The 27,500-nt window shown below is 41.2% G+C and overlaps 1 protein-coding gene across 7 annotated transcripts in view; it reads left to right on the top strand.

Moving 5' to 3' along the window:
* LOC147030766 (tensin-1-like) overlaps positions 1 to 27,500 on the top strand; it is a 434,197-nt gene that overhangs the window by 292,317 nt on the left and 114,380 nt on the right. For all 7 annotated transcript variants that reach the window (XM_085875172.1, XM_085875169.1, XM_085875171.1 and 4 more), the window contains 4 exons: positions 1,136 to 1,259; positions 6,567 to 6,632; positions 8,907 to 9,029; positions 13,144 to 14,775. In XM_085875172.1, the coding sequence (XP_085731298.1) occupies positions 1,136 to 1,259; positions 6,567 to 6,632; positions 8,907 to 9,029; positions 13,144 to 14,775 (1,945 nt within the window). The remainder of the gene's footprint in view (positions 1 to 1,135; positions 1,260 to 6,566; positions 6,633 to 8,906; positions 9,030 to 13,143; positions 14,776 to 27,500) is intronic.

Below are 27,500 nucleotides of genomic sequence, written 5' to 3' on the forward strand. Positions count from 1 at the left end.
AGGGTCATATGGGGACAAAATGGTCCACAGAAAAAAAATTGATGATGTCATCAGTCATGTGATTCAGCAGCCATATCGTTAAAATAAAACAAAAAAAAACCCTTCAAAAATCTTCACTGAAGTGGCTGAACAGATCGAGGCAAAACTTTACACGTATGACCACCGATCCATGAGGAACAAAAAGTTCTTCACCTATGACATCATGGGTCACATGGTTTGGCAGCTATATTGGATTTACCCTAAAACACATAAAAAATCTTCTCCAGAACTGCTGGACAGATCGAAGGGAAACTTCACACGAATGTTCCATAAGCCTTGGGTGTACAATTTTGTGAAGGAATAATTGATGTCACATGGTTTGACAGCCATATTGGATTAAAGAAAAATATTAAATAATGTTTTATCCAGGAACGCTTAATCAATTGACGTGAAACTTGAAAATTATGATCTTGGAGGGATGAGAAAGACATGTTTTAAATTTCAACTTGATCAAATGCATGGTCTGGAAGCCAGGATTATTTAATTTTTTGATGTGTTATTTTTGAAAAAAAAAAATTTTTTTTAAATAAGGCTCACTTGGCTGTGCCTGGATGGGTTTGAGGGTAGAGGAGTCGCAGCTTAAATGCAAATACTATCCAGGTTCCTCTTGATGACTTCATCTTTGCTTTTTGCTTGTTTGGGTTCCTTCTGATGACTCCAATATGGGACTGTACCTACAGTATTTGGTCTTCCATTTGATTTGAATTGAATTTATTTTAATCCTATTCTGAATTCAATTGAATAATAATAAATGTCATGGGTTAGGGTCAGGTCTCCAATCCAAGTTGGGTTGCATCAAAGCGGGACGTCTTGGTACCCGATCATCACTGCCAGCAGTTATAAAGTAGCAGTTCTAATTATGTCACTTATTAATTACGTAACAAATGCCACACAAAATACACCACACAAAACTACACAAGCACCACACAAAACAAGTCCTGGCTAGGGTCTGCAATCGCTCATTACTCTTTTTCTTGTTCATACATTACATTACAAAAGCTGTCACACAATTTAAGTTAATCTTTTTTTAACCTGTGCTTTCTACATCACCACCATTTCATTCTCACATTTATAAGTGGTCTCATATGTCTGGCAGGTGAAGTGTTATCTGAAAGTGGCTGGAGGCCGCCAGGTCATTTTCCGGATGCAATTTCATACTTGCGTGGTACAAGGACCTAATCTTCTGCTTGGAAAAAAAGAGTTGGATGAAGCCTGTACTGGTACCATATATACCTTTGTAATTTTTGTTCAGATGTCTCATGCATTTTCATACCAACATATTGTCTGTATTTTCAATGATTATTTTTTCCGTGTGTGCTTTCAATATGAGACACTACTTTGGTCTGTCAAGAAATACTTTATATTAATGAGATGCTTCGTTTGTTTTTTCATCTGGAAAATCAAGCATTTCAATTTTGAAATTATGAAGGCATTGGTAAACATAAGAGTATATGACATCTAACCCATGGCATGTTAGAATTATAATCATGTCCATAAGTTTTGACGAGGGGTTATGTTTTCACACTGATTGGTTACAGTTATTATGTTATTCTAAGATATAACCAATGATAAATAAAAATGAGCAAACCAAGACACCGTACTCATATTAACTGTGAAATTTTAACGAGAGAGACAGAGACAGAGACAGAGACAGAGAATTAGAGAGGTTGGGTTAGTAAAGAAAATGATATGTTCTGCTTAATGACTGCGCGCGCACACACACACACACACACACACACACACACACACACACACACACACACACACACACACACACACACACACACACACACACAACAAACTCATGTCAGAACAGCTGTATTATCAACAACATAACAGAGTTTATAATGTAATGCACATCTGCAAAAACTTTGATGTCCCAGTTCCAGAAAATTAGTGGGAACATGAGGCAAAAGTAATCACTGAAAACATGGAAGTACCTACCGTTCACAAACAAACTAATGACCCCATCGAGCGTGAACATCGGAAACAAAGCGTTGCGACCAGATATCATACTTAGGTACAAAAAAAGAGAAGAAGGCTTTGCTTATCGAGGTGTTAATACCAGCGATTTTCGACTAAACGATGCAGAAATCAAGAAAATGACCAAACACCAAGACCTCAAGAATGAAGTGAGAAGATCTTGGAAGCTGAAGAATCCCAAAGTTGGACCAGTGATTACTGATAGCTGGACGTACAGGAATGATGACAAGGAACCTCACAGAGATATTAAACATCGGGGCAGTACCGCTGGGTGCTCACCTGGTAGTGGCTGGATAAGATATAACCAGGCAACCGCTGACAGACATGGATGATGCACAAAATATATAATGGAGAAGAAAGTAAATACCTATGGATTTTTTTTTAATGCCATGTACAGACCTTGGTACATCACGGGTGATAAAGGTTGTGATCAAGTTTCATCAAAATTGTGTGTGGCTTTAGAAAAGAAAGGAAATACATATTTTGTGGGGAACCCCCCCCCCTGTAGAACCCCTTAGACACCAATTTTTTTTAATGTCGTGAACAAATTTGGTACATCATGGGTGGTGAAGATGGTGGTCAAGTTTCATTGGAATTGTACATATAGTTCTGGAGAAGAAAGCAAATACATATTTAAGGGCGCAACCTCCCCTTAAAACCCCTGAGAGTAGATTTTTCTCATGTCATGAACAAACTTTGGTACGTCATGGATGATGAAGGTTGTCGTGAAGTTTCATCGGAATTGTGTGTATCGTTTGAGAGGAAAGTAAATACTTCTTTGGGGAGACAACCCCCCACATCCCCCCTCCCCCACCCCATAAACTCCCACTGTCAACCCCTTCAGACCCCTTTTTTTTTCATGCCATCACGGGTGATGAAGGTTGTGGTCAAATTTCATTGAAATCATATGTGTAGTTTCTGAGAAGAAGTTGCAAGTATTTGTGGATGGACGGACGATGTGCTATCCCATAACCTCCCCGGAACTATTTTACAGGTGAGTTAAACACCATCCTTGGGAATATTAAAACAAACAAACTACAGTTAGAAGCTGTCTGAGACTCAGCGACGATCCTGAAGAGAGCACTCGGCACAAAACTTTGAGAACAGGAAACTTCACAGCTTGGTCCATGAATCGTGACCCCTTACTGAAATGAAGGTGGATACTTTAAGCCCGCCCTGGGAGGACTCCATCCCACATTCTGAAAACCACAGATGTAGATACCAATCAACGGCACACGCACTTGGCCGATATCGGCAATTTTTCAGGAATCGGCAGGTTGGAGTCGGTGTGCTTAATTATCAACTACAGTCTGTCCTGTATACAACCCAGAAACCTTGAGTAGCTTTCACAGAAAAACAACATTACATTTACAAAGACATTTCAGGGATATGACCGCAAACAATCTTTATAAACAGCTGCGTGTGATGGGTGGAAAACGGAACGCCTGGCTTGGCAAGCGATTACCAATTGCCCTCGATACAACTATGCACCCGGAAACACCCATGCAATACAATGTCTGAATTGGACAAATCAACACTTTTTGGGGGGAGTCGGAACTGCTGATACTTTCAAATATGTAATTGCCGAAAAAAAGGACCCCTGTGGACTGTGCCGTGATGGATTGCAAAAGCATGGCGTTTCACTCAATGAATTTACACTTTCTGCATATTCCATAATTTTTTCTTCACTCGATATAATCGTCTGAACAGTAGAAAAAGCTATTTGCTTCAATAAATACACTGTTGTAAAAAATCTCTCATGTGTTAAAATTTTCGGATTTCACTCCAGATTTCGACACTTATTTTGTTCACCAGATCCGATTCTCAAATCCGACATAATATTTCGATGAAATACTTCAATAGTCTGTGAGTGTAGATCATGTTTCCAACTTGAGGCGTGTTTGAGTAGGCCGAACAAAATGGCGGCTGAAGACTCCAGCAACCACAGAAGGCTGACCAAGATGGTGTGCCGCCATCTTGGTGAGGCTGATTTTGTTTTTTTTTGTGATGAGCACAGAGCACTCCCTAAATTATCTTCAAAAGGGTGTTTTAATTAACCCAAACACCCAATTTTCACTCTTTGCACTTCCTTGGACTTTTCTTAGTATGCATGCAAAGTTTCAGGCTGCTAGGTTTTATAGTTTTGGAGTTATTGATGAGGGACGCACGCACGCACGCACGCACACACACACATTGCCTTTTATTAGCATAGATTATATATGTGTATGTATGTGTATATATATATATATATATATATATATATATATATATATATATATATATATGTATATATATCTATAATTCCAGCTGTGTGTGTGTGTGTGTGTGTGTGTGTGTGTGTGTGTGTGTGTGTGTGTGTGTGTGTGTGTGTCTGTCTGTGTGTCTGTGACCGCTGTTTCTCGACAACCACTGGTCCGATCTAATTGAAACATGCCAGGTATATTGCTGGGGACCTGAGGATGTGCCTTTTCAAGGTTTGATATTAATCGGACAAGTGTCTCCCAAGTTATGGCCATTTATTTACCAACCAATGACAAGACACGTTGTTGCGTGGGCGTGGCCGATGGGGAAGAGAACCTCAGCCGCGGTCCCCATTACAGGTTACAACGTATGGGCTTCCATATAGTGATGACTTCGTGTATTCTAATAATTTCTCGATTTCTTATGCGCATTTATAGATAAACACAATGCCCCAAGTTATGATCGTTTTCATATTAGACGGTGCATACATTTCGGTAACATCAGAGTGAGCTGCTATGCTCCGAACCAGGAAGTAAAAAATTTTCTCTCTCTTCTCTTCTCTTTTTGTTTTTCCTTGCGATGACATTGCGAAAAGGCAAAATACGTTGGCGCTAATTGAATAATTGGCCATTAAAACTAAATTGCGAATAATCGTAACTGCGATATGCGAACTTCTGGGCCACGCACGTACGGGCACGCGAGAGCAAAGAAACGGCCTGTGTGGTTGTTGTTTCTTGTTCGCGGTTTGAATATTTATTTATGAATTTTTTTTTTTTTTTACAGGCAAGTACTAATATTTTTAATTTAGATATATTTATATATATATATATATATATATGCAATATACATTTAACATATACATATTATATATATTATATAATATTAAATTTTTTTTAAATTTTCTCGATGTATTATACTCTTTATAGAGTGTGATTGACACGTGTGGATGGAAGGACACTTCTCCTTTTACTAACAGATAATGTAAAGAGGTTTGGTGAATTGATTTTCAAAATGATAGAGAATATGACTTGGTGAAAACAAAACAATATACATGGATATATTTATTACCTCTGCCACTGAAGGTGAAGGAGGTTATTTTTTCACCCCTGTCTATCTGTTTGTTTGTTACTTGCAAAAATCGACGATTTTTCAAGTAAATTGTTTAGTCGATTTTGTTATTCTGTCTGTTTGTCTCTGTTTATCGCCTGCAGGTCACAATTTTAAACCGATCTTCACCACGTGGTAGAGTTTGTCATGAGGAAGAAACCTATTGTTTTTGAAGTTAAAAGGTCAGCATAGGCCAAAGGTCAACAACTAAGGTGGTATTTCTAAAATCCTCAATTTTCATCCGATTGACCAGAAATTTGAAGAGGATTAACATTTCAGGTCACTGAGTTCAACAAGTGAATTATTTTTGAGGTCAACATTGACCAAAAGATCAACATAGGTTAAAGGTCAACAACTAAGGTGTTATTTCTAAAATCCTCAATTTTCATCGAATTGAATTGAAATTTGAAGACGATATATATTTCATGTCAGTGGATTCAATACACCATTTATTTTTGAGGTCAACATAGAACAAATGGTCAACATAGGCCCAAGGTAAACAACTAAGGTGGTATTTCTAAAATACTCAATTTTCATCTGATTGACTCAATTTGAAGAGGATTTATATTTCAGGTCACTGAAATTCAACCACCAATTATTTTTGAGGCCAACCTCGGCCAGATTTCTAAAAATTTTAATTTTCATCTGATTGACGAGAAATTTGAAGAGGAGTTGCATATTTGGTCATTGAATTCAACCACCAATTATTTTTGAGGTCACATTTGTTTTATGGATTTTGTAAGCATTGTACTCTGCATGACGTCTTCTTCTTGTTTGTCTGTCTGTCTGTTTGTGTGCATGATATCTCAAACAGTTGTGGACGGGTGATTCTTCACCATTGAGAGATTGGGCTAAACTAATATATAGCACGATATCTCAAAAAGTTGTGGATGGATATGGACAAAACTTGGTGGACAGGTTGGGTGTGTGACCACGACTAAGTGTTGGGCCCGATATGTTCTCGTGAATCAGGTATTACGTGTTGGAGGTATGCGCTCGACCAAGCGCCCTTCAAGTTGAATGAGTATTTACCACAGATCTTCAAGAGAAGAAATTCAATTCCATATCCCTTGATTATCTTTGAGTGTTGTGATTGACTTTCTGGCTTCAGATTCCCACCCAAGGCATTCCCACTCCCAATTGTAATTCCAGCTAGTAATCTTTGGTAGCAAATGACTCCTGGCACTCTTTTACAGATCCTCAGTTCCCATTGGATGGAAAAGTTGAACTGCTCTTCTGCTCTACCTCTGATGTTGCAACAAGTAAGACGTCGAAAGGATACCAGCACTCCGTGTGCAAGTGATGAAATATATTCGCCTTTGACTGTAGTTATTTACCCATGAGTAAAAAGCATGACAATGATTATTAATTTATAATCCCTATGTAAATGTGTCCGTACGATAAGACGGACTCGTCGGATGGCCTGGAGGTAATCACACACATCTGCTTTGAGCATTCTGTCCTGGATTCAATTCTCATCTTAGCTATAAACTGTTAACCTGGTGAGGCACGAGGGGACGAGGCATTATTATGTGTGCCGTACATTGGATAGACGTTAAACTGGGCATTATTTCATGGTGGATGTTAAAGATCCTACTGTGTCATTCACAGAGAATGGGTGAGTTAACACCGGCACCTTGAACAAATTCCAAATTCTTGCCTTGACTGACTGCTGGGTAGTAATAGTAAACTACCCAGAATAACCCCAATCATTGCCCAATAGCAGTATCAGCAGCACTGAAAACTTGTAGAGTATCACACTTTGATGATGATTATTATGCCGATGATTAAAAGGTTCTGCACGACCATCACAAACAACATTGGGCTGTTATTCTGGTCGTTGTGGTTTGAGATGCAACATTGCCATTTTCATGCTTACTGTTTGTCCCAAGTTTTCTTGATAATTTTGTATTTCTTGTTTGCAATGCTGCAAGTATGTTTCTCGTCTATATATTTTTTCAGTTCGTTAACGAAAAAAACAATGTATTAATTTTTTTTTAAATTAACAATGAAAAATTGGAAGATGTATTAGTTTAAAATATAATGACATGCATAATAATCCTTCCAATAACTTACTAAATCAGTTTTCACCTGACATAAATACAAATACGCGCCATGCCATGCAACATGCCAATGGCTGACTGCTCCTCACCAATCAAGAAGACTTCTTCATTGGATATTTATTTTTCTCCAAGAAAATACTTCTGCCATAAATTGCTGAAATTCCAACAGAAAATCTGGAATTTTTACAAAAACAAAACAAGACATCACTGAATATCTACTGAATTGCTATACATTTATTGATCTTAAATATGTGAGATGTGATCAGTGAATCCTTGCAGGTTGCTGAGAAAATTTCATGTCGCACCACTTTTGAATTGCAGATTAATCTTAGTTAAGAAAGAATCACCAAACAAGAAGCATGAAATAACATTTCCTTGAGGTTTTTGTTTTGTTGAACATCTCGTTGAGATGTTTGGGGTATATAATGCAATTGGAAATAGACCATACTTAGACCACCGCTTTGTGATGCAGTGTTGTGAGCCTGAGGTGCACACTCATACTAGTCACTTCGGTTTGCTGTTGCTTGTGTGTTTTGGCCAGCCTTGCCTCCTGAACTTTTCTGCAAAAGAAGTTCCAATGGAGGAATGAGATGTTTCCAATGGAGGAATGAGGCACTTGTTGGATAAACAGAGCCATTTTTTGCACGTGCATGTAAAAATGCAACACACCCTGGAGTTCGCCTCACCCTCACAGCATTAACATTTATTTTTTGACCAGTTTTGTTTATTACTTCAGCAAGCATGCGTAACATTGTAATTGGGTTGATTGACAAAACTCCTGCTGCACGCCAACTGATGCAGTGTCTGTAGACATAGCTGAGTGCTCATGGATCGACATGGTTGCGCTACCCTGAGGGTTGGGTGGGTTGATGTGGGACGGAGCAACGGAATGCGAGACAGGCACAGTCTGGCTTGTTCAACAGGACGTGTGCTCATACTTTAGGGACTGCGACAATTGTCTTGTTTTCTTGAAATTCAGAAATTGCAGGAGTACATGGATAGAAACATGGCAAATGAGACCGACTTGTGAATCATAGTATGCAGGCCATACGTTTGGAAGGACCGTGCAGGTTCAGTGGTTTCTGAGCTCAAGGCTACTGATTAACACTTCTCATACATTACTAAACCCACTTTAAAACAGCAGAAACAAAACACTTCGAAAAAAGAACAATACCAGGCCAAATCCACTGAGCAAGTTTCCATGACGCACCAAGAAAGAGAGAAAGCAGAGAAACAAGGGAGGATGTGAAGGATAAAAGTGTTGAAATATCCAGGATTTACTCTTTCTTAATATGTAAGATGGTTCGATGCTCTTTGACAATCTTTTATGGCAATTTACCCACAATAATTCTCATTGTTACTTATATTTTGCATTGTGAATAACAACTAGCCAAATCTTGAGAAATAAGTCTGAGGTTGGACCTAAAGGCCAATGACATTGAAAGGTCAATCCATCCCTTTTTTTCCAACCAGCTTCTCAGGCCTTCATGCAAAATGACAGAAACATCATCATAGATTACAGTTCCTTGGACCCGATCCTTCGCTACGACTCTTATGTGGATCTTAGCCTTCTGCTGGACGTTGGAGGCAAACACGGTAAGCCTTTGGCACGCAAGCTCGATACATTAACCAATTATGATGTTTACATGCCACATTGTCTCTTCTTATGTTCAGCACTTCGTCCGGTTTCATCACACAGGCTCACAAAATAGTGCTTGTTGTTCAAAAAATGTCACAGAAATGCCAAGAAACAGTGATAGGATATTCATCTCGAAAATCTAAACTTTGGAGTGGTGTGTGGGTGTTGCTACTCCATTGTGTGCTCTCTGGTATGCATGTCCGTCATTTATGTTGGAAGGCTCTTTTGCCAAGCCCAAATGAAATGTCTTCCATGCTTCAAGCAAATTCACAAGGCCCACAGTATTACTGAATCATTATGAATTTGCCATTTGGTTACAGAAGTTATAACAAATAAGAATTCTCCTATTTTGTGAACAAAAGTTCAGAAGCAATGATTTTCCTAAACACTTTGTCATTGTGCTGCCTGATTTAAATTAATTTGGCTTCTGGGCAGTGGGATATCATTTAATCACATGCTGTTCACCACTGAGTTATCATTTGTTTACTGATTAAAATGTTCGATCAAGTATTTTTAATTTGTTAGATTGCTTGCAAATTGATGACGTGGCAGTGGGTTGCCCAATCTCAGCTTGAAAATTAAAGAAGGCAAGATGATTTTTTTATGGTTTATCTCATTTAAAGGTGGACCACATGGCAGGTACATGAGCATAAAATGCAAGAGAAGCAGATACAAAGTTGTGCCAAGTACAATAGTACATGCCACTTTGTCTTGCATATCACATCTGTTGTACATTCCTGTTCCAAAGGCACACCGCATGTCTGAGAGCACTCGATAGATCGAATGAACTGAAACCTATGTTAATGCACCGTGTCGAGTATTAGTAGAAAATGGGTGCTATAAATTAATGCAGAGAAGCTGAATGTCTGCTGTGAACCTGTGGAAACGGTTTGCTTCTGAGTCGGAAGAACGAGGGACTCTCGCTCGATCTCAAATCGGGGCTGTCCGGGCACGTGGCCAATGAATCCTGACTGGCTGGTTGATTAATCTCTTCTGCCCACGACTTATTGTACCAGATGTGTTATGCATGTTGCCCATGCGCAACAGAAAAGGTGGACTTTGTAAGAATCACTTCATGGATCATTTACTCGTGGGGCAGAATTCATGGCTTCAAAATAGCTTCTTCGGTATGTATGACTTTGACAATCAAGGAACACATAGGATATACGGAATGAAAACAGATGTTGTACAAATTAACTTTTTGTTTGGATTGGGGAATGGGGAAGGGGGGGGGGGTGGGGGTGGCCAGAATTGTCTTTTTATTGCAAGGATATTGGTATCCATCGCAGGTAGCTTGGAGGCATTTAGGAATCAACAACAAAGTGGGGGCTGCAATTACATGGAGCACAGTCCAGTAAGTGTGGGCAAATTAGCTCCTCCCTGAAAGTCGTTGGTGTGGCCACACTATCTGAATTTCTCTCAACATTCCAATAGCAATGTGGTTATGTATGCTCAGGAGACAAGCTCATTCCAGAATCTTGTATTCCAAGTCCTTCATATTGTTTTGCAAATTTGAACCGACAATCTTTGCAATGCCATTCCAGTGTCCCCTGCACCATGAGAGCAGCATGCGCATTTGATGGGAAATTTGTCTTCACGTCTTTATATTCATTGTTAAAACAAAGGAACACCCACCTCAGCTGAGCATAGTCAATTGCTTTCACCATGTTTTATCCTTATTTTCTTGTTAAAATTATGTTAAACATTTGAGAAATGAGACAACCAGCTGTTTCGGAGAAATAATCGCGTGAATGTGATTGTATCGGTTTCCTTTACCCTGTTCTCTGTTCAACAGCCTAATTGCATTACTTGGCTGCCATTGCACTATAATAGCCATGTATTTCCACGGAGAAGGTTCCTTATCACTCTTTCTGGGCAATCAGAAGGCACAGCAGCCAACCCACATGTATTCATTCTGCATGGAGAGCAGTGGGAAATAACTGATTGCTATCATTGTAAAGAGAAAATTATAAACCCCCAAAAGAGCAGGTTATTGACATAATAGATCCCTGGGTAGATTCCAAAATTGCTTCTTGCTTCTGAACAAACATTGTGTTGACAACTTTATCCTGCACCGATGGCCTTGGTTCGGAAACAGCCTTGAGTCAACTGCATGAAACACAGGTCCTGACAAACAAACTCAATCATCTCCCTCCTTCCATAACCATTGATAGAGGATCGGAATCGATATAAAGTGAAATTGTGTGATACATGCATATATATATATATATATATATATATATATATATATATATATATATATATATATATATATATATATGTATATATTCGCATGCGCAAGGGGTAACTCCAAAAAAAATGATAATTATTTACCTTTGTAGTTCATTAAAATACAAAATGAATCTTGTGTAATTTGACACTTTTGGTTCGTCAATTAGCCATACAAATTGAGTAACGGAAGATTCTCGGTTGTACACTCTGACAGAGCCATTATAACTGACTTATTCAGCAATGAAAAGTTGACTCAGGCATGGTTTTGGTTCCTTATTCATGGCAATGTGCATACCACTATGGACATTGTCAAAGTTTCATGCATCAGACACAGACATTGAAAGCTGTGGTTTGTATTTCAAGGTGTCAAACCAATGACGATAGAATTAAAACTCAGACGTGATGCACTCATGTGCTGTCCCGGTAGCTTTGTGGCTCCACGCACATGTTTCCGCACTTTGTATACACTTCACAAAAGGCTCATTGATAGGATGTGCACCACCAAGCTGGCTCGGTAACAAGTACTGCCCACAGACATGGGGATGTTTTTCAGTAGTGGAGAAAATGAGGTCACTTTCCAACCACTTTCTTCAAACCTTGTTTTATATACACTGTAGCTATGAATCTCACATTTTCCTTCTGATGAGGCTTCCATTAGAAACTGGCTTCTTTCTTAAGATGGAATTTCACTTTGAAATGCTACTCCACACAACTGGTTTTGAGTTTATAATCAACTTTTAATCCATCAGCGTCTCTAAAATAAAAACGCACATTCTTTGCCTTTAGTGCAATTGTGGCATCGAAGTGGATGTTCAACACAGTTACTTCAGCTTTTCCTCGCTGTTGGTGCTCTTTTGAGAGTACAAAAGAGTTTCGGGTTGCGGAGGAAATAAAATCCACCTCAGGAGCTCCTTGGTTATTGTCTCGGCAACAGTCAGTGAGATATTACAAAATATTTTATCTGGGTTCGTGCCAGGCCTGAGTGTGCTTCGCTGAGCTTGCTGTGGGGGTATGGTGTTGTGGGTTGAGACGGCCTTTTTTGCGCCGCGCCCAGTGCTGAAGCAATGAAGGAAGACGGGGAATTGGGAGGAAGGGTGGGGGTGGGGGGTGGGGGTAAGGCATGGATGGGTGGGGGAAGTGGGAGGTGCAAGAAGACAAGAGGGAGAGACAGAGAAAAGTGGGAAATTGTGCTGCGGGGCTGATCGGCTGGCTGGCTTCCTTCCTCCGGCACAGTTTTTCAGCTGAAGCCAGTAGTCAGAGTAAAAGGAGAGATCATCGTTCGATGCTTCATCAACCGGACCAACGCGGACCGAGGAAGTTTAATGAACGGCTTCATAATCGTCTTTTCGTTAAAAATGTCTTTGATTTCATCTTGGTTTTCAGTTCACTGATATCTCAACAGCCTGAACTTTAGGACTTTTTGCATTTTTTTGTTTTTATTGGAAAACAGGTATGTTTAAATTTATGACACAGCTTTTGTTATTCATTTGTGTAACCATGGCTCCATAAGAAATGTGAATTTTAGAAATTTGTCGAGATTTTGGAAGCTTTGATTGAATTTGAACAATAACTATTCCCTTGGAAGTGAGTTGTAGTTTATTAACCGACTTTTAAAAAATCTTCGGAAATTTATTTAGCTCAACATCATTAATTTAACTATTTCTCAATGACAGTCACTCACTTTGTATTGTTTAATTTTTATTGAATCCATTGTTCCTTTTCATCCTTCGATACGTCTGACATTTATACTTTGAAAACAATTACTCTTTTAACTTCACTTGCCTTTCAAACCTCTCTCTCTCTCTCTCTTTCCCTCCCCTCCCTCCACTTTGACCTTAGTTGACCCACAACGGTGTGTCTCCCGAGGCTTATGCACACCAAAAAAAGGCACGGTGCTCCAAGCCAGAGGCCCCACTGCTACTGAGGCAACCGAGCATGCACTTTCTCTGAGCAGTGACTCTGGCCATTCATCAGCCTCCGGACGGATCTCTGATGAACTTCGGCCACAGGTGTCCTTACCACCGCATCCCCCAAGCTCCCAAGGACACAACATTGGTGGTAGTCACCACACTCGGTCTCCTCTGACGCCACAAGAACAAAGTGATCTTGATGACTTGCTGAAAGGGTTGGGACTAGAGACAAACGGCATGCGCCCTGGTTCTCCTCATACTGGTGGACCACCAGCCTGCTCAGCACAAATAGATCCAGAGAACGAGGCACATTTTGGATCAGGGCCATGCTGCCACAAGATACAGGCACAGGTACACTTTGAAAACGGCAGTACATTTCTGGCTGAACGTGAAACAGACATTCTAGATGACGAACTATTACCTCCTCATGACTTACACAGTGTTGACAGTTTAGGTACCCTTTCCTCAATAGAAGGAGGAAACACCAGTGGACCCTGTGGAGGCCCCTCTAATGCCACTGGCAGCAGCAATGGTGGAGATGTAGGATTAATGAGAGATTCCCATAAAACAAGTCAATGCTCTCTGCTGTCTGACAGCACTGGTTACAACACAGTTGAAGAACCTCACGAGGGAAATCATTCTCTCGGGATAAACGGGGCCTCTTGCTCCACTATTAGAGGAGCACCTCAGGAATCCAACAATGAACCCAGTGGTGATGTTACAGGTAGCCAAACAGTAGTAATCTCTCAAGGTTCACATACATCACCAATCTGCTACAGCCACAAAATTGCTTTTGAGGAAGAGGAATCTTCATCAACATACAGCTGGGTTCAGCAGCAGCAACAACAACAAAATAAACACTACAGACAGGGAATGATGGAGCTCAGCAACGACTTTCCACAGTCCTCACAGTATCATTCTGATAACACATCTCATGTGATTCTGCCTGATCATGAAGTGAAAATTCTTGGCCACCAGAAAATTAACAACATGAAACAGAAGATGGTTCCAAAGCACCAGGAACTTCCTCATTCCATATTGATTCCACAGGCACCGCTGAGAGGCTCTAGTAGCCACGGTGCCACTCAGCGTTCTTTGGAAGAGGCACCCTGGCCAGTTATGAGCAGTGATAGTACCAACACAGGTTGGCGAGGAAGCCCCGATGCTTTGCCTCCAGTACACCACCTGCTTTCACCGATACAACAAGACCTGGAGCAATCAATGGAAACACTCAATATGCTGATCATGGACCTTGACATTGGTTTTATACCTGCCAGTGCCTCAGTTTCCCATGACACCCTACCAATGCCTAGCACGACGGAGACTTGGGATAGTCCTGTGTCCAGTATTGCAGCAACCCCACCCACGGCAGGTGTTGACTATCAGTCAATTGCACTGACAGGCAGTCACGGGACTGTGGGGCTGGGCCAAAAAGAATCGAAGAGTTTTGGCACCACTGGCATCGTGAAAGCAGTTACATCATCTTCAGGGAGCATGGCACAAACGTGTGTGCCGGGAGAAAGGGCAACCGATTGGGATGCATCTTACCGCATGTTAGCAGGTCAGTGCCGCCAGAACAGCAAATGCTCCCAAATTCTTGTTTCACACCCACTTTCCGTGGCCATACGTATTCAAATAAAAAATTAGTCTCTAATGCTTTCCATCATTATTAACATGCCTTTTTATTTCGCAAATCAGCAAACAAAGCTTTTGACTGAGCACTCTATAGCTACGGTGTGGTAAATGTTTTTCACCATCTAATCATCTTTAAGATTTCTTCTTGAAAGCTTTATCATGATGTCGTTAAAGTGATGGGCTACTTAATTTGTAATCAACGTTTTGTGCCTTTTTAAATCCTTTGAGCATAGTCAATAAAGAGACAGCTGTAGACCATGTCTATTTTAGTTGACTATTTCACCAGCCATCTTGTTATTCTCATGACCGAGTTATAAATGGCTAACCCATGATGCAGTCATTATCCTTCACCCCTACCTTTTGAATATTAATTACTTAACAGCTGTGGCCTTGTACCAGCTCGAACAACACCTTGTAGATAATTCAAAATGTCTCCTGTTCCTGTCACTTTAAAAGATTATTGTCACTCGTCTCTGTGGCTTTCGTTCCCAGCGTTTCTTTAAGTCGAGCGTGGTTTTTGCGGCCGTTGTGTGAAGTAACCATTACTTATTTGCTGATCGCAGAATGCTCCGTACAACGGTGGTGTGCTTACTCGGTTAGCAAAAACAAGTTCAAAACGTATGGACCCTCCCGTGGTTAGGGAATTTGGAGGCAGTTTGAGGAGGCCCATTTGTCAAGCATTCACCCTGGTTGTCAGACCAATTGACTTTTGCAAAACACGACATTTGGGTGAAAGTGCTCGTGGTGTTTTGTTGCGTTTCCACCATAGTGACAAGACAAAGCAATTTTAGCAATGTTTATTTTTTTTTGACATGATTTTATATATATAATTTTGTTTACTGATGCATGATTGGAATATAATATTTTGCATTTATTTTCACTGGTGTAACTTTAATAACCCAGATGTACAGGGAAAAATCAAATGTATCTTCATTATATCGGTGAAGATGTTCGACGGGATGCCGGAGATGTACCGCACTTTCCTCTAAGCTTCTATTCTGAGTTCAAGTCTCGACCCGACTATAAGCTGTTCGATTGGTGCTTCCCAAACAGTACATTGTATCAATTGGTGTGCCATCCCTTTGCTGTATGTTGAGCTGGGAACCTGTCTGATAGCAATGTTTTCTGATCAATGTCGAAGATCCATCGGTGTCTTTCGCCGAAGAGTCGGCCGGTTATTGCCAGCACACTGCAGCTCGAGTTCCAAATTTCTGCCATAGCTTTGCCCAGAGAGGAGGTAGACCCAGCTGGGTCATTTTACCTACGGAAGCACCAGTGCATGGTGCCCCCAACGACCTGTGGGGTAAACGGATTGATGACATCAGGGAAGTGCCATTGTAAAACGTTACAAATGCCTATTAAGGTAAATTTTTCTATGAGGTGCACTGTCAACGTGTATTTTAAAGCCAATCAGGAACAAGACATCACTGCCTCCACAGAAACTATTTGGGAATTCACCAAGTTGCATTTTCTGCTTTAAGGTGCATTTTTTTTTTTCATAAAGGAGTGCAAAGTGAAAAATTTAATATCAATCTGATCTTGGATTTCTCCGGGGTTTTTTTTCAGTCACCTTTCGTTTCACTTTTGAAAAGAAAGAGCACAATACCTGATAGGGAACCAACCTGAGAATTTGGTTGCATTCTCTGCGCTCTGGAAATGTAGTTAGTTGTCGCTGTGCTCTGTGCCCTGTTGCGTTACTCGTACCTCTTGGGAAGTTGAAGACATCCCGAAAGATACAAATAATGCAGTGTATTGAATACTGCAGCCAAATGTCACGAGACTGTCCACATTGCAGTCCTATATACTCAACCACAAAGACCTCCCTATACCCCTGTAGCCTTGAAAATGAATCTTTGTAAGCCAAAGCAATACTTGGCAGACCGCAAGATGAAGCTCAGGCTCCAGTGTTCTTCTTTTTCTGCCATTTGAGTTGCCAAATTTTGTAACTATAATGAATGAATGAAGTTTTACTGGAAGTTCATTCCAAAAATGCTCAATTTGCTATTCCAATGCTGTTAGGGTTAGGTCTAAAATGGTCTAAACATGAGTACTGTATTTGGCCGCTGTAACAGCACCAAGAAGCTGGAAAATATCAGCAAACCTAACGAGCTACACTTCAAATAAATGCAGTATACAGTGCCAATAGAAAGTCTACACCCCATTTCAAAAAATGTCACCTTTTGTTGCCTTATCGCCTGGAATTAAATTGCATTAAATCTGGCTTTTCCCACCTTTATTTACACGTCGTAAGCCGCAACTTCCAAGTGAAAAACAAATTCTATAAATTTCAGAAAAGTTAATTTAAAATACAAAATTAGAATATCTTGGTTGGATAAGTGTCCACCCCCCTGAGTTAATACTTGGTGGAAGCACCTTTGACAGCAATTACAGCTGTGAGTTTGTTGAGATAGGTCTCTCTCAACTTTGCGCACCTTGATTGGGCAATATTTGCCCATTCTTCTGTACAAAACTGTTCAAGTTCAATCAAGTTGTGTGGGGAGCATTGATGGACAGCAATCTTAAAGTCCTTGCCACAGATTTTCGATTGGATTTACATTGGGGCTCTGACTGGGCCACGCAAGGACATTGATCTTTTTGTTCCTTAGCCACTCCAGTGTAGCTTTGGCTGTGTGGTTCGGGTAGTTGTCATGCTGAAAGGTGAACTTCCGTCCCAATTTCAGCTTTCTTGCAGAGGGCAGCAGGTTTTCCTCTCGGATTTTTCTGTATTTTGCTTCATCCATTTTTTCCTTCTATCTTGACAAGTTCCCCAGTCCCTGCTGATCAGAAGCATCCCCATAACATGCTGCTGCCACCACCATGCTTCACAGTCGGGATGGTGTTCTTTGCGTGATGTGCTGTCTTGGGTTTGCTTCAAACGTGACGTTTTCCATTTCGGCAAAAGGTTCCATCTTGGTTTCATCAAACCACAAAACCTTTTGCCACATGGCTTCAGAATCTCCGGAGTGGTTTTTTGCATAGCTCAAACGGGCCTCAAGGTGGGCTTTTTTTAGTGATGGCTTCCTTCTTGCCACCCTACTGTATAGGCCAGACTTGTGGAGTGCTTTAGATATTGTCACATGCACACCGTGACCAGTCTTTGCCATAAAGGTCTGTAGCTCTTTCAAAGTTGCCAATGGCCTCTTGGTGGCCTCTCTGATCACTCTCCTCCTTGCTTGGTCATCCAGTTTGGAGGGATGGCCTGATCTCGGCAGGGTCTTGGTGGTATCATACACCTTCTACTTCTTAATGATTGTCTAGATTGTGCTCCAAGGGATATTCAAGGCCTTTTAAATATTTTCATTCCCATCCCCTGATCTGTGCGTTTCCACAACTTTATCCTGGAGGTGTTTTGAAAGCTCCTTGGGTCTCTGGTTGAGTCTTTGCTGTGAAATGCACTATCCAGTAGAGGAAACCTACAGGAACAGCTGATTTTATTCTGAAATAATCAGAATCACTATAATTTAACACAGGTGGAGAACAATTAACTTGGTGTGTGATTTTGAAGGTGATTGGTTACTCCTGAGCTAATTTACCATTGCTATTATTAGGGCATTGAAAACTTCTCCAACCAAGATATTCTCGTTTTGTATTTTTAATTAATTTTCTGAAATTTGTGTAATTTATTTTTCACTTGGAAGTTGTGGGTTACGATGTGTAAATAAAGGTGGAAAAAGTCTGATTTAGTGTAATTGAATTCCAGGTTATCAGGCAACAAAAGGTGAAAATTTTGAAAAGAGGTGTAGACTTCCGATAGGCATCGTATGTCTTTATTGGTTTTTGCTTGCACTCCTGTTCCTGTTCCAAGTTCTCAGCAGAAGTTTTAATACATTGATTGATTAATGTCAGTGCTTTACAATCTGGCTGCTTGCTGGCCTAGTTTACATTGAACTTGCTTCAATGGTGTGTCTTGCTGGAAATTATACATAAATAAATCCATCGAAACTTTGATACAAATGTGTGTGAACATGAGAGTATTCACAATGCCCGCTCGCTTGCATGGTCGTTGGAGAACCTCCATTAAGTGGTGCTGCTGATATAAATTGGTGGTCTGATGCCCATATAAACTTGTGAAAACTCGTGTGGTCATTGACTACTGCTGGTCCACAGTATAATGTCGATTGATGATGCATTTTGTCCACAGTATAATGTCATATAATCTCGTCCCGCTTACAGGGGAATTCACGCATTGCGTTCATCCAAGCCCATCCCTCGGTGTACTGCAGTTAGAGCAGAGAGTGGTAGGCTCTTGACAGAGGAGTCTGAAGTGAAGGCCCGCTGGGCCGGTTACTTTGAACGGTTGTACCAGGCTGATCCACCAGTTGTCGAGTTGGACATCAGGGGTGTTACAATCCCTGTTGCTGACCCTCCAATCAACTGTAGTCCACCTTCGCTTGTGGAAACACAGGCTGTGGTGAACCGGTTGAAATGGGGTAAAGCTCCAGGGATCTATGGCATCCGTGCTGAACTTCTCAAGGCTGGTGGAAATGCTGCACTCGTGTCGTTGCATGCAGTTTTGTGCTCTGCCTGGAACACAGGCATCATCCCAACTGACTGTAAGAGGGGCCTTGTTGTCCCTCTCTGGAAAGGGAAGGGTGATCGCCAAGACTGCAACTACCGAAGGGTGACGCTGCTCTCAGTGCCGGGCAAGGTCTTTACTCAGATAATTCTTGATAGGGTTCGCCACCATCTGCTTGAGCACCAATGTCCAGAGAAGTCAGGCTTTACACCAACGAGGTCAACGATTGACCGTATCCTTGCTCTTCAGGTCCTCACCGAACGCAGACGAGAGTTTCGGCAGGGGCTGCTTGCAGCTTATGTTGATCTCTGTAAAGCGTTCGATTCAGTGAATCGGGATGCCCTCTGGAGGATTCTTGGTCTTCGTGGGGTGCCAACAAAACTGATCGATCTGATGTCTGAACTCTACTCTGGTACTGTGAGTGCTGTGAGATGTGGTGGTACCATCTCTGACTTGTTTCCAGTTGTTGCTGGAGTTAGTCAGGGGCGTGTACTAGCCCCCACACTTTTCAGCGCTTGTATGGACTGGATTCTAGGGAGGATGTCGGAGCGATCAAGCTGCGGTGCATCGTTTGGGAATGTCAAGATCTCGGACCTTGATTTCACAGATGATGCAGTCATCTTTGCAGAGACTTTAGATATCCTTTTGGGGGCCCTCGAAGTGCTGAATGAGGAGTCGGAGCCGCTGGGATTATGGGTTTCTTGGGTCAAAACAAAGATCCAGGCTTTCAATGACATCTTGGATGCTGTTGTCCTGCCTGTTTCTGTTTGTGGTGAGGATGTTGAGGTCGTGGAGAGATTCACTTACCTTGGCAGTGATATTCATGTCTCTGCTTCCTGTGAGTCAGAGGTCAATATACGTCTGGGTCGGGCCTGGGGAGTCATGGATTCACTGGATCATAGGGTGTGGCGCTGCCGGTACCTGTGTGGGAGGACGAAAGTCCGAGTCTTCAGGTCCTTGGTACTTCCAGTCTTGCTCTATGGATGTGAGACTTGGACTCTGACCAACGATCTGAGACGGAGACTTAATTCCTTTGGTACCAGGTCTCTTCGGAGAATCCTTGGCTATCGCTGGTCAGATTTTGTGTCCAACGAGCGGTTGCTGAGAGAGACTCGGATGAGATTTGTTACCTGTATGGTCCGTGAGCGTCAGTTGCGGCTGTATGGACATGTGGCTCATTTTCCTGACACTGATCCTGCTCACCAGATTCTCTCAGCGAGGGAGTCTCGTGAGTGGAGGAGGCCAATGGGCCGACCACGTGCCTCGTGGTTGCAGCAGGTTGACCGGCATCTCAAGGAGATGGGGATGGGCCTGGCATCTGCCTGGGGGATGGCCAGACGGAGGCCCCTGGAGTACCGATGGAAAGTGGACGCAGCGACACGTTGTTCTGGCACATGCTCCCATACCTGACCTGACCTGACCTGATGATGCATTTTGGTGCAGAGGAGCATCCTATTTAAACATGCCATCATATTAAGAGTGGTTAATCCAATCATTAATCTGAATGATATTCTGGGGATGTATAACATTTATCCTTTGCCCTTCTTCTCTGAGATTACTTTTTCAAAAAAATTACATTTCAGCTCTAACTTTTATCTTTCCTTCTTTTTCTAGCTTTTCAAGTAAAAGCTTATTATAGTTTTGGTATCCTTACATTCACGGTATCATTCATGCTTTAAGCAAGGCCCTGGTTTCACAAGCTTCATGTTAAACATTTTACATCTTCCCAATGAAGCCATTAATACAGAAACCGTGATATCCAGGGCTGGCATTTTAGGTGATGGCCTATGACAATGCCTAACCACTAACCCACCACCCTAACCATTAAGCCAACACCAGGCATCTGTGAAGTCTCTGAGAGATTCCAAATGCAGTTATTACCCTGCGCACTTGAAGCAAAAAACCAGAGTTAAGCAAATGGTTATTGTCTATCTGTCTGTCTGTCTGCCTGCCTGGCAGTCAGAGAATTTAAAATCATACAATACAGGAAACTTATTGTTTTTAAGGATGTTGTACAGGACACAAACAACAAGCATGAATAACTGATGGACATGTTAGACGGGGTGGTGTTAGATAGGGTGAAACTGGGTAAATTGGTGGTAAAACACGGACTTAATTTATTTATACAACTCTTACAATCTAAATTTTTTTTTTTTACATTGAATTATATACTTAAACACCAGAACATAAATTGCCTTCAAAATACTTTCAAGAACTGAAACCTCCATTTTTGCAGTACAATAATACATGGACATGTTTTATGGGGTAGTGTAAATGGATGGTGTATAAGACTTCTTCAGTCGTGCTAAACTTCTGGATTTTTTGTTTTTTTTGAAACGATCTTAAAAATCATTACTGTATTAAAATTCCATCCATCCATTGGGACCATACTCTATGCAGAGCGTTGGTGCTGCCTAAGCAATCTCCTTGGGTATTGGGCACAATCCCGGACGGGTAGCCACTCCAACGCAGGATACCAGCAAGCTGGCACTCATTTTTCCGACCTCAGAAGGATGACAGGCAGAGTCAACCCCACCTGGTATTAATTCAACAGCGAAGGGGGATTTTAACTCAGGATCCAAAGCCTGCCACCCTAACCATTAAGCCAACACTAGGTATATATTAAAATTGAAGGACAGTATATACCTGAACACTGCATGGGGCATCGTGTTTGACGAACTCTCCAGTTTGTTGATTTTCCATTTTGGTGGTCATTGGGAAAAGGTAAATTTTATATCACCATATTTAGTGTATCGATCCTTATTATTTGTTTGGAAAAAGGAACAAATTTCTCATGAGATTGTAAGTGACTAAAATATCTGATCGTAGTCTGTATGATAACAGAGAACGGATTTGTTCATTTCATCACGACTGTCACGTCAGTGACATTTTCTCATCTCCTTGTGTTTGTAATGAAGAGATGTCTTCACAGAACATTACCAGCGACCACCACCCAAAAGAGGCAGTGTGCAATGGCCACGCCAACACATGCAGTTTGCACCAAGCAGCTGTGCAAATGAGAAAATTCCTGAAACGTTTCCAGGCGCTTGAGAAAAATACTGCAGTGACAGAAGAACATTTGGTGTGCACTCCGAGAAACATCACCGAGCAAGAGTTCTATTCAACAGGAACTTTTGCCTTTTCAACAATATTGCCATGGAGATAATCCATGTGGGACTGGCGGGATATCTCAGGGGTATGCACAGTCGCCTTTGAGCCGTCGGCTCTGGGTTTCAATCTCGACCCAGCAATAAACTGTAATCCTCGTGTTTCATGGGCAAGGTGAGGCGTCAATGTGTGTGTGCGGTCCGTCTGCCAGCATTGATCTGTGGTGGACAGTAAAGATACATTGGTGTCTTTAGTAAAACGTCGGGGAATTATTGCAGGCACTCTGGTCAAATTCCAAATTCCTGCCCTGACTGACGACTGGGAAGGCAATGGCAAACCACCGGCATAGTCCATGCCAGGAAGCTGCTTTGGCAGCAGGAACAAGACACACACACACACACACACACACACACACACACACACACACACACACACACACACACACACACACACACACACACACACACACGCCAACAGACTTTGATTTGTATGTTTATGTTTAATTTTTCGAAGTCCTTTGAACACCGAGTTTTTCTCCAGATCAATTTACATTCACAATTTACTTTGTCTGCTTCCGGCAATAGCAGCATGGTGTTGGAATGCAAGGCATTCAATTTACCTTTGCTGAGACATGTAGTCTATTGGAAACTGTGGTAGTGCAGGTTTTGTCAGATTATTCTTTTCTTTTTTTTTCACTTGAAGAGTATACCATGTTTGTCTGATATGTTGTGAAGGTATTTGTTAGTCTACGAGAATTTTATTATGAAACTAGAAGGGTACTCGGTAGAGCGCATACCTCCGCCACACAATGCCTGATCCACGAGAACGTATTGGGCCCAATACATTGTTGAAATATCGTTCTATATATTTCGTTTTTGGCCCGATCTCTCAATGGTGAAGAATTTTTTTAATTAAATAATTCTCATATCCAGATCTGGATTCGGATCTTTACCAAAATCGAAACATTTCGTCCTTGCTACACACCCAACATGTCCACAAAGTTTAATCTGAATCCGTCCTCAACTTTTTGAGATGTCGTGCTATATATCGTTTTTGGCCCTATCTTTCAATGGTGAAGAATCACTGAAAAAATTATCGTCGATGGATCTGGATCCAGATCTTTATCAAAATCTAATCAATACGTCCTTGCCACACACCCAACATGTCCACCAAGTTTCATCTGAATCCGTCCACAACTTTTTGTCATATCATGCTATTTATCGTTATTGGCCCAATCTCTCAATGGCGAAGAATCACTTGAAAAATTAAATAATTCTCGTATCCAGATCCGGATTCGGATCTTCACCAAAATCAAATCAATACGTCCTTGCGACACACCCAACATGTCCACGAAGTTTCATCCGAATCCGTAAAAAACTTTTTGAGATATTGTGCTATATATCATTTTTGGTCCTTTCTCCCAATGGTGAAGAATCACTGAAAAAATTATCGCAGATGGATCTGGATCCGGATAGTCACCAAAATCTAATCAGTTCGGCCTTTTCCTTAGTTGTTGACCTTAGGCCTATGATGTTGGTCCTTGTTGACCTCAAAAATAATTGGTTGGTTTAATTCATTGACCCAAAATATAAATTATCTTCAAATTTCAAGCCAATCGGATGAAAATTGAGGATTTTAGAAATCTCACCGAAGCCGTTGACCTTTGGCCGATGTTGACCATTTGAACTCAAAAACAATAGGTTTCTTCCTTATGACAAACTCCACCATGTGGTGAAGTTTTGTGAAGATCGGTTTAAAATTGTGACCTGTAGCAGATAAACAGACAGACAAACAGACAGACAGAATAACAAAATCAACGAACCAATAAACTTGAAAAATCTTCCAATTTGCAAGTAACAAACAAACAAACGAATCGAGAGAGAGAGAGGGGGGTGAAAACATAACCTCCTTCACCTTCGGTGGCAGAGGTAATTAATGAATTTGTGAATAAATACTTTCTTCCCACAGTGACAAGGTTTGCAAAACGAGAAGTGTGGGAACTGTTGTTCGTTTCCTCGGACATACTTCTGATGCTTCATATCAATCGAGCTGTTCTTTAATATCGTTCTTAAGGCCAAATATTTAATTCACTTGATGTTAGTGACATCCATTATTAATTGCCGGAATCCTTCAGATTTCAGAAATAATGTTGGTCGGTTGTGCGTGTCATTCTGTGTGTTTGTTTGTCTGTCTGTCTGTTTGTTTGTGTGTTTGTTTACCCTGTAGCAGCCACACCGTTTCAGCGATCATGACCAAACTGGGTACAGACGTCGGCCATGGTCCAACTTAGACACTTGTCGTTTTTGGTGAATCTCGGTCAAAGGTCAAGGTCAAGGTCACCGAAAAATCGAAATTCTTATTTTCGCAATAACGTCCACTAAAATGGTCGTATCGACTTCAAACCAAATCCACAATGTGCATCTTCCAATTCTGCATCCAACCATATGTCTCATTGGGGTGTCACACCAACACCCTTCTTCGCGGTCGGTGGTCGAATGTCAGGGGGGTCGGGTCAAAACTTTCAAATTGCGATAAAAATGCCATTTCAAGTCTGATTGACTTCCAAGTTATGATCATGACCAAACTAAGTGCTACAACTCATTAAACAGTAGCACTATCGACTTATAAGAACCAAATTGATTTCCAGGTTTTTGTTTTTTCAGAGATCATCGAGATATGACAAAGTTATTCTGGCAATTCCTTGCTCAACGAGCAATTTCATTTTGTTGTTGACCTGTGCTGTTTTTTTTTTCCTTCCTCATTTTATTTCAGTTTGGTGTGTGTGTGTGTGTGTGTGTGTGTGTGTGTGTGTGTGTGTGTGTGTGTGTGTGTGTGTGTGTGTGTGTGTGTGTGTGTGTGTGTGTGTGTGTGTGTGTGTGTGTCTCTCTCCATGCTTAATTAGTATATCCATGCACAACAGCTAGCTACAAAAACATTTCTCTATTTTGGCCTTTTCCTTCAGCTGCAATTTTAATCGGGTAATGAATATGTATAATTGTATATATGGTCCAGGTCAATGGAGATCAGGGATGTGTTCAGTTAGCATGCGGTGTGCTTACCATTCGCCAATCGGCTTGCTTTATTCAAAGCGCTCAAGCAAGCGCTCCAAAGGAACGGAGTGCTCGGCACCGATTAACAACATGGCGGCCTCCATGTAATCAATGCTGTCCTCTTGTGACAACTTCCCCAAACGAATTTATTGTGTTAACAGTGGCTACAGAGTACAAGGAAGAGGGAAAGAAAGATAAAAAATGGGGAGTCAGGAGGAGCCACCTGCCAAGCTCATCGGTGAACCTACCATTGTGCATTTTGGGGAGGGGGAGAATGGTTTTGCATGTTTGTAGATGTTGAAAAATTAGGATGAAAAGTAGAAGTTACAAGAAAAGTATGAAATGCACATTTCAATAATATGAGAATATGAGTATACATGACAGGGGTATACCTGGTGTTGGCTTAATGGCGAGAGTGGTGGGCTTGGGATGCATAGGGTCCTGAGTTTGAATCCTGCTTGGCTGTTGAATTGATACCAGGTGGGGATGACTCAGCCTGTCATCCTTATGAGGTCGGCAAAATGAGTGCCAGCTTGCTGGTATCCTGCGTCAGAGTCATTACCTGCCCAAGATTGTGCCCAATAGCCAAGGAGACTGTTTAGACATCACCAACGCTCTGCACAGAGTATGGTCCCAATGGATGGCTAACAGGGGTACGCCTCTGAACATTTCATTGGTTGTCGTATCGTTTTGAATCTGACTACGGCGGCAATTTTTACAAAACATAACGAAGCACCTCTCTTAATCGCTTGCTCCATTTGCCGAGCGGATAGGCGAACAGCTTGGAAAGCGGTTAATATGGAATGACTCGCTTGGAAAGCGATAGTGAGGCGCTTGCTAATGGAATATACCGCTGTTCTAAATTTCTTCATCGAAGCCATCTAGCAGAAGATGGTGAATGCCTTAAGAGTGCAGAAAGAAAGGGGATTGGAGGTAAAGGAAAAAACAGAAAGGGAACTGAATGCAAAAGAAAAAGGTAATGAAGCTGATGGAATTTGGATAAAGAGGAACTTTCTTCCTGAAGAAAGAGATCCAATGTATGTGGAGAGAAGTAAGAACAGAAGGGCAACAAAATGTACATGCTGAAGATATATGATGAGGAAGTAAGACAGGAGGTTTGGTTATTGTGAAAGAACTAGAGTTGCAGATGAATAGAGATGGATGGGCATTAATAATAAAATTGTAGGCAAAGAAACAGTGGAGGGGGAATGAGTGGGTTAACGGGGGGGGGGGGACATACAAACTAGAGTTGATGGCAACGACTGTGTCAAGGCTTCGAAGCAGTGACGCCTGGAGGTGAAAGAAGGAACCTTTAGACATCTTGAAATTTATCGGGTTTTTTTAATCGGCAAAACTACAAACCTATATATAGCTGTTTCATTCTTCCCAAAATTGGAATTAGCATCTCATTTGCTATGTAAACCATCTTGGTTTCGAAGGAAGGATTCACAAGATATGGTAGTAAGAGTTCCAATCATGATCACTATGGTCAATAACCTACACATACCAGTTTTCTTCATCGACATATATCAACTTACTGAAGTCAAAAAACACTAAATTTTGGATTGGCCCGTGCTTGCCTTTTTTGGGGGGTTTTCCGTACCTCTCCTTCGGAAAATTGAAACGACCTGGTCCATCAATGGTGAATGTGAAGTTTTATATTGAAAGATGAAGTGGTTCTGAACGTCTCTGAATATTTTGAAGAAAATAAAAACACTCAACTTATGGTGATGTCCCTTCTTGCGATGATATATAAACATCCAGCAAAAAGAATAGGCTCCCAGCCATCCTGGCTTGGAATCCCAGTTAAATACAAAAGGTAGATCAAATTGTCCAAAAAGGATTAGCTTGTAACAGTCAAATGTTTATCGGCTTTACTCGAGGAGAAGTGTAAAAATGAATCCAGCTTAGTGTGATGTAGATCCTTATTTTTGAATGAACCAGATTTGATGGTGTAATGGTTTGAATGTCTGCTCT

This window comes from Eptatretus burgeri, chromosome 3, assembly GCF_056783735.1.
Source record: "Eptatretus burgeri isolate ZD-2024b chromosome 3, Ebu_testis_v1, whole genome shotgun sequence".
Classification (NCBI taxonomy): Eukaryota; Metazoa; Chordata; class Myxini; order Myxiniformes; family Myxinidae; genus Eptatretus; species Eptatretus burgeri.